This window comes from Mobula birostris, chromosome 3 (assembly GCF_030028105.1).
Source record: "Mobula birostris isolate sMobBir1 chromosome 3, sMobBir1.hap1, whole genome shotgun sequence".
Classification (NCBI taxonomy): domain Eukaryota; kingdom Metazoa; phylum Chordata; class Chondrichthyes; order Myliobatiformes; family Myliobatidae; genus Mobula; species Mobula birostris.
The window spans coordinates 110,984,426-110,996,076 of NC_092372.1; the positions used below are offsets into that span (position 1 = coordinate 110,984,426).

The 11,651-nt window shown below is 42.2% G+C and overlaps 1 protein-coding gene across 12 annotated transcripts in view; it reads left to right on the forward strand.

Annotated features, from left to right (window-relative positions):
- LOC140195219 (calcium/calmodulin-dependent protein kinase type II delta chain) overlaps positions 1-1,893 on the forward strand; it is a 580,639-nt gene extending 578,746 nt beyond the window's left edge. For all 12 annotated transcript variants that reach the window (XM_072253184.1, XM_072253187.1, XM_072253189.1 and 9 more), the window contains one exon: positions 178-1,893. In XM_072253184.1, coding sequence (XP_072109285.1) covers positions 178-181 — 4 coding nt within the window. In that variant the 3' untranslated portion in view covers positions 182-1,893. The remainder of the gene's footprint in view (positions 1-177) is intronic.
- The last annotated feature ends 9,758 nt before the right edge of the window (positions 1,894-11,651 follow it).

The following is an 11,651-nucleotide window of genomic DNA, read 5'->3' on the forward strand; positions in this document are numbered from 1 at the left end:
TGACTGTCACAAAGGATATTTAAAAGTATGCTTCTTGGTTGTGATTGTGAAAGCAGTGTTGGGAGTGACAGTGAAAGACTGAGATGTTAAAGGAATTGAGAATTGTTAATCTAGATTAGTTTTGTCCATGTTTTGGGATGGTTGAAAGTCGAATTTCATTTCTGTGCTTTGTTCCAGCTAAAGGAAATGGTGCCACTGCTGGATTCACAGCGCTGATTATGAACTAGAAGATTGCAATCATACTCTAGGCACTTCCAGTTTATTTTAACGCATGTTTCTGAATGCATGATGCTCTGACGGTGCACTTGTGACATGTCCTTTGCTGTTAATTCTGTAAATTTTTGTTTTCACTTCATAGGAATATATGTTACATACAGAATGAAACCAAAGGAAGGAAAAATATTGAGAGTACTTTTTAATTATTTATGCCAGGTTTCTTAACTTGATATAATTGTAAACATCTAAATAAAAACTTATTTTTTTCTGGATTTCACATATTTTAAAAACTAATGTACCCCCTAATTATTATAAGAAAACATTGTAAGTGGCACATATTCTTATTCTCTTACTGTAGAAATACTTTTATAATAAATATAGAAGGGGATCTCCTTACGGTGGCAGGGCACAAATCTACTTACTTCCAAAATTTGTTTTACAACTAGAGTTTACCAGTCAGAGCTGACTCTTAACAGCCTGAAGGGACACCTACTGAAGTAGCTGAACAGCCATTTCATTCATTGCTTTATTTCCAGCTGAAACATATGGAAATTTATGTGAATTCTAACGTGCTGACTCTTTAACTAATCAGTGTCAATGTCCAGTATTGTTTTCATGTTGACACTTCATTTTTATTCACTCTGGGTGCAATATATTTCAGACAATCAAGCTTGCTTTATATGGTGATGTGCAGATCGTGATTTGAGTCAAATGCTTTGGTGGAAATAGGGTTAGTTTTTGTGAACTATGTTAACCTGCTATTGGTAGTTACTCATAGTATTAGATTTAATAAAAATAAAACACAGAGCCATTGAATATAAACACCAAATATAGTGGATCTCTCTGATTAACATGCATCAGTTATATAAGAACTTCCTTGCCTAGGCAGCTGATCAAACGGACATAATATTTTAAATTTTCTTTTTCCTGAGAACACAGAAATCGTCGTTTTGAGGTCATCCATGAGTAATTTCATGTTGATACTTTGTAATCTGAATTTTGCTTCTGCTTCCATGTACTTGTGAGATGTTCTTGTAAAGATTCAAGTTACCAGATATATATCCCTTTTTAGGAAGAACGTTTCCTCCTCGTTTCTTTGCTGCTTCTGTACTTAGAGGATTATACTATAATGCATGCTATCTCAAGTGGTGTTTTCTGTGATTGTCAGCATCCATGACTCACATTCAGTGATTAATTCCTGGCAGAATTAATTTACTTGTATTATTTTTTCTTGCATGTTCATTCGTTACCCCAAAAATTAATATGCTTAGCTGCTGTTGCTGGTAAAATAGATGGCAATAAAGTGTACCCATTACCCATGGGTTCAGATATTGTGTTTAAATGAGCATGTATGTTTAATGCGCTATATTAATCTGCCAATAAGTTCAATGGAAAAATAGGGAAAACCTTTATTTTATTGGTGACTGGCTGTAGTAACATTGCAGTATAAATACCTATATGTATTATCTCGAAATTTTAATACCACATAGCGAGCACGACTGTCTTCCACACCAGTTCTGAAGAGCGGTGATTGTTTTTTCCACCACAATTAAATTGATTACTTGGGTTCTGTCACTTTGCAAAGCTGCTGTTTATCATGGGACACAGTGTACAGGATACTTGCCATAATGGTAAACGATTGATCTGTTAAAACAAAATAAATTTCTGATTATTTCTCCTGATTGCTTTTTCTCTTCAAATAGTTCTTTTTAAAATGAAACATGTCCTAAGGTTTTTACTTTGTTAATTGAGCTTCTTTGGTTTTTTTAAGTGTCTGTAAGATGGTCTCAAGAGCTTAGCGTAAAGAAAAGCATTTCCTGCTTTTGTAATCTCACTGTGTTTTAATGGGGTAAGACAATGCCAATGCCAATGCCAATGCCACATTTCAGAAGAACTCATTGGTTTTGATGTGCTTTTGGATGTAATAAGGATTTAAAATAGTGCCATATATTTGCAGAAATTAAAACACAAACTGCTGGGAAAGCCCAGCAGGCCAGGCAGCATCTGTGGAGTACTTGTGCATGAATCGCAAAACATTGGTTTACAGGTGTCACAATGGGGCGCTGGGAATGGAGCCAAATGCAAGACACAGACACTGAAGTACAAAGAACAGGACTTGACCAGAGTAGGGATGTAACAGGATACAGACAAGGTGCAGGGACAAGAACGCAGGCTAGGGCTTGGACCTCGAGCCAGAGACTGGACAAGGACCCAGAACCTGGGTCTTGCCTCGGGCTTGGGCCCCAGAACCAGGCATGGATATGACATGACTGCAGGACTGGAGGCTGGGGGCTTGAGGCTTGGAGACAGGCTTGGGGTCTTGAGGTTTGAGGCTTGGAGTCAGGCTGGGGTCTTGGTCTTGAGGATTGAGCTTGGAGACAGGCTGGGGTCTTTGTCTAGAGGCCTGCAGGCTGGGGTCTTGGGTCCAGGGTACTTCGAGGCTTGGGTATGGACCCCGAGCCAGAAACTGGGCAAGGACCCAGAACCTGGGACTTGACTCGGGTTCGGACTCCAGAACTAGGTGAGGATGAGATGAGGCTACAGGACTGGACATGGCATGGGTGTGGAACTCCTGGGTAGGGCGAGATGCAAGGACAGTTAAAGGCACATGGACAGGACTCGGATAGGACTGGACTAGGCACGGACTGAACGAGGGCCTTCAGGAGCATAGAGCCTTGGACTAGAAGAGACAGGAGCACGGAACACAGAGCCAGGACCCCTCCTTGGGAACAGGATGTAGGGCCGGCACTCACACACATAACACAGAGCTGGGACCTCTCCTTGGGAACAGGACATAGGGCCGGGATTCATACACAGAACGCTGAACATGAAGAGACGGATCCCAACACAAGATGGCGGCAAACGGCCAGACCTACTTAGTGAAGGCATGGACACAGAGAGACAATTCCACACAACGAAAGACAGTTCCTTATCTTGACCTAACAAGGCTCCGGTCGTGCTTCGGTGGTAAGGTTTCAGCAGGGTATACAGGTGGAGTATCCAGGCTAGGTGAGCAGGCAGAGAGTCAGGCGAGGGGGGAAAAGACAAGGGGGGAAAAGACAAGGGGGGGAAAGACAGGGAGGGAAACAGGACAGTCCAGCAGAGGGTTTGCAGAGGTATTTATGTCTCAGCCCCAAAACGAGAAACATGTTCCCACAACGGAAACTGGGGAAAACCAGAAACCCCGGAACAAGGAACCATGGACCGGACCGTGAACTGGAACACAGACTTCACGGACCGGACCGCTATGACAACAGGTGCAACACGTTATCAGGAAGGCAAACGGAATGATGTAGTCATTGCTAGAATGATTGAATTTAAGAGCAGAAAGATAGTACTGCAACTGTACAAAGTGCCGAGGCCGCACTTGTAGTACTGTGTAGAGTTCTGTTCTCCTCACTTGTAGTACTGTGTAGAGTTCTGTTCTCCTCACTTGTAGTACTGTGTAGAGTTCTGTTCTCCTCACTTGCAGTACTGTGTAGAGTTCTGTTCTCCTCACTTGCAGTACTGTGTAGAGTTCTGTTCTCCTCACTTGCAGTACTGTGTAGAGTTCTGTTCTCCTCACTTGCAGTACTGTGTAGAGTTCTGTTCTCCTCACTTGCAGTACTGTGTAGAGTTCTGTTCTCCTCACTTGCAGTACTGTGTAGAGTTCTGTTCTCCTCACTTGCAGTACTGTGTAGAGTTATGTTCACCTTCCTTGAGGAAAGACACACTGCCTTTGGGGGCAGTGCAGAAGAGGTTCACAGGATCGATTCTGGAAATGAGGAGAGATAAGGAGAGATGGAATTACAAAGAATGAGAGGAGATCTCATAGTAACATACATAATAAAATAATGAAATAAATAGATAAAATAGAGGCAGGAAAGTTGTTTCCACTGGTAAGTGAACTAGGGATCTAGCTTCAATAGATTTATGGTGGAAGGCCCAAGACCCTATCCTCAGGTTTTTTTAATTTAGTTTTCTTTAACTCCAGTGGATGTTGGTGTACTGAAGCATTTGTAAGTGAAAGTTTTTGAAACATTTGTTTGAAAGAATTAAAGTCATTGGTATATTTTGGCCCAGAATTCATTGGATAGTGATTGATAACTGCTAGTTGTATCGTACCTGTCTTATGTGTTACAGGAAAGATACTGACATGGATAGCAGAGTAGCTGACAGGCAGGAGGCAGCAAGTGGGAATAAAAGGGGCCTTTTCTGGTTGGCTGCCAGTGACTAGTGGTGTTACTCAGGGGTCAGTATTGGGACTACTATTTTTCACATTGTTTGTCAATGATTTGGATAAAAGCATTGATGGTTTTGTGGCAAAGTTTGCGGATGATATGAAGATAGGTAGTGCTGAGGAAGCAATGTGATTGCAGCAGGACTTGGACGAGTTGGAAGATTGGGCAAAAAAGTGGCAGATGGAATACAATGTTGGGAAATGTATGATAATGCATTTGGTAAAAGGAACAATAGTGTGGACTATTATCTAAATGGGGAGAAGGTTCAAAAATTCGAGGTGCAGAGGAACTTAGGAGGCCTCATGCAAGACCTACTGACACGATGAAGCAGAAGGTTAATTTACAGGTTGATTTTGTGGTAAAGAAGGTAAATGCAATGTTGGCATTTATTTCAAGGGGAATAGAATATAAAAGCAAGGAGATAATGCTGAATAAAATACTATTCAGGTCACACTTAGAGTATTGTCGACAGTTTTGGGTTCATATCTCGGAAAGGATGTGTTATCATTAGAGAGAGTCCAGAGGAGGTTCACGAGGATGATTCTGGGAATGAAAAGGATAACAGCTTTGGGCCTATAGTCACTGGAATGCTTGGGACCTCATTGAAACTTACTGAATGGTGAAAGGGCTAGATAGATGTGGAGAGGATGTTTCCTATGATGCAGGTATCCAGAACTAGAGGGCACAGCCTCAAAATTGAGGAGCGACCCTTCAGAACAGGTAAGGACAGATTTTTTTTTAGCCAGAGAGTAGTAAACCTATGGAACGCTCTGCCACAGACTGTGGTTGAGACCAAGCGGAAGTTAATCGTTTCCTGATCGATCAGGGCATCAAAGTATATGGCGAGAAGGCAGGTGTATGGGATTGTGTGGGATCTGAGATCAGCCATGATGAAATGGCAGAGCAGACTCGATGGGCTGAATGGCCTAATTCTGCTCCTATGTCTTATGGTCTAATAGTCCTCAGGTCATCTGAAGGTCAATAAAAGACTTTTCAAGGGATTGAATGCAGGATGGTATTGAGAGGAAAGTAAACATATAAATGTTATAAATTCATCATCTAAAAAAAATTCATCCTGACAGGGCCCCACCATTCTAATTGTTCCTTTTCAGATCCAGTGTGTTTTGCACTCATTAAGAAATATCAAGCTTATTTTGGTGTTTGAACTGTTATTCACTAAACATAACTCTGTAGCACATTACACACATAAAAATGCTGGAGAAATTCAGCAGGTCAGGCTGCATCTTTGGAGGAGAATAAGTATCTCTTGTGCCTTTGTAGTAGGTTGAATGGATAATTAATTTATGAATGCAACTCCCAGAATGGGTGATTATTTTATGGATGCAGCTCAAGAAATATTAACCAAGGTGTTGCTTTTCTAAATAGATTATGGGTGTGCAGTTATAATTCAACATCTTTGCCATAAGATGCTGGCTAATTTGAACATTAATATTTAGGCAATTCCAACACATTAGCTCTCTACAGATCTTAAATATTCTACTTCAGTAATGAGAATTTTTTTCTGTAGCAACTCACCACATTTATCTTTTAGGGTAAATGGGGGTATATGATTCTGGAGGTTCACACAGACAGTTCATCATTAAAGTAATAGAACACACAAGAGATTGCAATGATCAGCTACACAATGATATTTATCTATTTTCTCTGGAAACCCTATTCTGACATAACCTATCAATCTGGGTTACTACAGAGTTTGAGAGAAATTTCAGGTTTTTATCATCGTATTTGTGAAATGCTTTCCAATTTCACTTCAGCATTTTAACATTATGATAATTTCTTCCCATTTTTATTCTTCTTGAAATAAAGACCAATGTTCCACTCAGAGGACCATTCATGTAAAGTGTTTTAGTCTGACCATGTCTAACTGGCTCTGGATATAATGAGTTACAAATATTGAGACTCAAGTACCTACTGCCCATTATGCCACTGGCATTTATGGCAGCAACAAAGGTCCTCCATCAGTGGAGTATTCAGAGCTTCCTTCATCGTGTCAGTAGGTCTTCTCTGTTTTCATTACCCTCAGTCACTAAGTCCTGGGTGGAGACTCAGGAATACCGTTACACTCAGATATAGAAAGGTTCTTCATTGCTGTTAATGTAACAATTTTGTTTTATCAGTCAGGGTTGTTCGCCCTGAGCTGAACCCCCAAACCTGGCCTCTAACCTTTGAACTGTTTGGCATGGGTGGCACTACCGAGAGCCAAAGCGTAAAGCCCTGACTCTAGCCAACATAGCTCTCTGGGTCATCGAAGCATGTAAACCTCCAAACCATGACAAGGTTGTGGTCCCTCTGGAGGTAAGACACAAGTGCCAGAGTTTATTAATAATCTTGCTTATTTTTAAGATTGCTACCAAGCATAATCATGCCAATAATGGTTTCTATATTTTAAATACAGGGAATTATGACTGGTATTTTATGTATTTGACAATGTAATCTACCTGAAGACATTTTTAAAACCCTAAGCTGTTCTGGAAATTCAGTACAGTGGCCTGATCAATACTGAATATAACATATTCACCTCCTTACAAGTTAAGCATTCCATTGCAAAGCAATTTGATTATTGAGTGAGAAAAGAACCTTAACATTCTCCAGTAGTAGCGGGACTTTAAAGCTTCCAATTAAAAATTTGCTACCATATTTTGTTTCTGTCAAATCCTGTATATTTAGAAAATATTTCTGTATGATTATTCAATGGTACAGTACTGTGCAAAAATCTGGTTCCCATATATACTGTTTCAAGAAAAAGTTGTAAACCCTTTGCAATGACCTGGGTTTTCTGCATTAATTACTCATAAAATGTGGCCTGATATTCATCAAAGTCACAATAATAGACAAACATAATCTGCCTAAACTGAAAACACACAAACAATTGTATCTCTTCTCGTCAATACAGAGTGCACCATATAAACAATCACAGTCTCGGTTCAAAAAAGTATGTGGACCTCTGGGGTAATGCCTTCTACAAAAGCTATGAGATGAGATTAGAGGTGTGGGTTGTAGAGGTGTCTTGCCCTGTAAAAAAGACACACAAGGGTTATTGGCAGAGCCTGCTCTTCTCAAGAAAGATCTATTTACATGAACCATGCCTCTATCAAAACAACTTCCAGAGAACTTAGAAGAAGAATTGTAGAGATGCACGAAACTTGAAAAGGCTACTGCAAAAAAAATCTAAAGACTTGAATGTTCATCAGTCCACAGTAAGAGAAACTATCTACAAATGGAGGAACACACATCAAAGTTGCTTGAATTTCCAGCATCTGCAGAATTCCTGTTGTTTACAAATGGAGGAAATTCTTTGCTGTTGCTACTCTCCCTAGGAGTGAGCATCGTGCAAGGATCACACCAAGAGCACAATGTGCGATGCTGAAGGAGATGAAAAAGAACCCAAGGGTAACAGCGAAAGACCTGCAGAAATATCTAAAACTTGCTAATGTCTCTGTTCATGTGTCCACTATAAGAAAATTACTGAACAAGAATGGTGTTCATGGAAGGACACCACAGAGGAAACCACTATTCTCCAAAAAAAATGCTGCAAATTTCAAGCTTGCAAAAGATCACCTGGCTGCTCCACCATGCTTCTGAGACAATGTTCTGTGGACAGATGAGCCAAAGGTTTAACTTCTTGGTAGAAATACACACCACTATGTTTGGAGGAAAAAGGGCAGTGCACACCAACACCAAAACCTCAACCCAACTGTGGAGCATGGCAAAGGAGTGTCATGGTTTGTGGCTGCTTTGCTGCCTCAGGGCCTGGACAGCTTGCAGTCATTGAGGGTATCAAGATATTTTACAGGAGAATGTCAGGGTAGCGGTCCATCATCTGAAACTTAATAGAAGTTGAATGATGCCACTTGCCACAAGACAATGATCCAAAACACGAGTAATTCAACAACAAAATGGTTTAAAAAGAAGAAAAATTGGTGTTTTGGAATGGCCAAGTCAGAGACCAGACCTCAAACCAATTGAGATGCTGTGGCATGACCTGAGGAGGGCTGTTTATGCAAGGTATCCCAGAAATATTGATGAACTGAAACAGTTTTGTGTGGAGTAATTGGTCTAAAATTCCTCCTTGCCATTGTGCAAGTCTGATCAGCAGCTTCAGGAAACATTTGGTGGAGGTTATTGCTGCTAAAAGATTTTTTGGTAGTTATTAAATACAAGGGTTCACATACATTTTCCAGCTTGGACTGTGAATGATCAAACCATGTGTTCAATAAAGACATGAAAAGTACAATTGTTTGTGTGTTACCAGCTTAGGCAAGTTGTGTTTGTGTATTATTGTGACTGAGATGAAGATCAGACCGCATTCTGTGAGCATTTAATGCAGAAAAATTGGTTGATGAAAGGGTTCCCAAACTTTATCTTGCAAATGTATATCCACACATGGATTCTGGAAAGCCTATCTCTGTACAAGGTCTCAAGACACTTAAGACACCAAAAACTCAATGGGCTGTTGGAGGATAATGCTAGAAGTTAACTCAAAGCCAATAGCACAGAGTGACCATCAGATGTGGAATATACCAGGGTGAGGCACTGTTCCCACTGCTGTTCTGCAGAGGCTTGAACCCCCTCAGCTAGATCATCTCAAAAATCCACAGACCATAGAGCACAGACGGTAGAGCTTCAGCCAGACCATAGACCACCGACTGTCAAGCTCAGGCCAGAGACACAGATCAAAGTCCGTAGAGCACCTACTGTAATGATTAGACGAGTGACCATAGTCCACAGACCGTAGAGCACAGTCTATGGAGATTAGGCCAGGGACCATAAACCACAGACATTAAAGTTTAGGCAAGACATCATAGACCACAGATCGTAGAGCCTGGGCTAGAGTCCATGGACCATAGACTGTAGAGCTTAGGCCAGAGAATGTAGACCACAGACGGTAGAGCTTCAGCCAGAGACCATAGACCACCGACTGTCGAGCTCAGGCCAAAGAACCGAGACCAAAGACCATAGAGCACCGACCGTAATGATTAGGCGAGTGACCATAGTCCACAGACCATAGAGCACAGTCCATTGAGATTGGGCCAGAGACCATAAACCACAGACATGAGAGCTTAGGCAAGATATCATAGACAGCAGATCGTAGAGTCCATGGACCATAGACTGTATAGCTTTGGCTGGAGACCATAGACCATAGACCATAAATCACACCGCGTGGAGATTAGGCCAGAGACCATAGACTTCAGACTGTAGACCTCAAGCCAGAGACCACAGACTAGAGACCGTAGAGCACAGAGTGTAGCGATTAGGCTAGAGACCATAGACCAGAGACTGTAGATCACACTCCGTGGAGATTAGGTCGGAGACCATAGACCACAGACTGCAGAGCTTATGCCAGAGACCAACGACAACAGACTGTAGAGCTTAGGCCAGAGACCATAGTCCACAGACAGTAGAATGTAGACTAGAGTTCATAGACCACAGACCACAGAGCTTAGGCCAAAGCCAATAGATCACAACCCGTAGAGATTAGGCCAGAGACCATGAAACAAAGTCCGTAGAGTGCAGTCCATGGCCACAGACCTTAGAACGCAGATCATAGAGTTTAAACCAGAGATTAGAGCACAGACTGTAGCGTTTAGACCAGAGACTATAGACCATAGAGCATAGAGCACAGACCATAGATATTAGGTTAGATACCATACACCACAGACTGTAGAGATTAAGCCAGAGACTATCAGTCATAGACCGTAGAGAAAATCCTTGGAGATAAGGCCAAACACCATCGACCACAGGCTGTAGATTTAGGCCAGAGATCATAGCCCACAGACTGTAGACATAAGGGCAGAGGCCATAGACCACGGACTGTAGAGCTTAGGCCAGAGACCATGTACCACAGACTCTAGAGTAAAGGCCAGAGATATTAGACCACAAACTGTAGAGCTTAAGCCAGTGACCATAGCCCCCAAACTGTGGAGTTTGGGCTAGCGACCATAGACCACAGACCATAGAGATGATGCCAGGGACTATATACCACAGAGCGCAGAGAAAAGTCCGTGGAGATTAAGCCAGAAACCATTAACCACAAACATGAGAGTTTAAGCAAGACATCAGAGACACAGACCGTAGACCTTAGGTCAGAGATCATAGACCACAGATGGTGGAACAGGCCAAAGAGCATTGACCACAGAGCACAATCTGTGGCCATCAGGCCAGGGACCATAAACCACAGGCCAGAGATAATGGACCAAAGACTGCAGAGTTTAGGCCGGAGATGGTAGACCACAGACTGTAGAGTGTATGCCAGAAACCATAGACCAAATACTGTAGTGCTGAGGCCAAGGATCATAAACCACAGACTGCAGAGCTTAGCCCAGAGACCACAGACCACTGACTGTTGAGCTCAGGCCAGAAAACACAGACCAGAGACCATAAAGCACAGATGGCAGTGATTAGGCGAGAGACCATAGACCACAGACCATAAATTTTACTCTGTAGAGATTAGTCCACAGACATAGAGCACAGTCAGTGGAGATTAGGCCAGAGACCATAAACCACAGACATGAGAGTTTAGATAAGCCATCATAGACTGCAGATCGTACAGCCTAGGCCAGAGTCCATGGACTATAGACTGTAGAGCTTAGGCCAGAGACATGAGACCATACACCATAGATCACACTATGTGGAGATTAGGCCAGAGACCACAGACCAGAGACTGTAGAGTACAGATTGTAGCAATTAGTCTGGAGACCATAGACCATATACTGTATATCACACTCCATGGAGATAATGTCAGAGACCATAGACACAGACTTTAGAGCTTAGGCCAGAGACCATTGACCACACACCATAAAGCACAGACCGTAGAGTTTAGGCCCGAGACCATAGTCCACAAACTGTAGAGTGTAGGCTAGAGTTCATAGCCCAGAGACCGTAGAGCTTAGCCCAGAGACCATAGACCACTGACTGTAGAGCTGAGGTGAGAGACCATAGACCACAGACTGTAGAGCTCAGGCCAGAGAACACAGACCAGTGACAGTAGAGCACAGATGGTAGCGATTAGGCCAGAGACCATAGACGGTAGATAACACTCCGTGGAGATGAGTCCACAGACCGTAGAGCACAGACTATAGAGCTTTGGCCACAGACCATAGACCACAGACCGTTGAGCAAATACCATAGAGATTAGGCCAGAGACCACAGACTGCGGACCATAGAGTATAGACCAGAAATCATAGTCCACACACC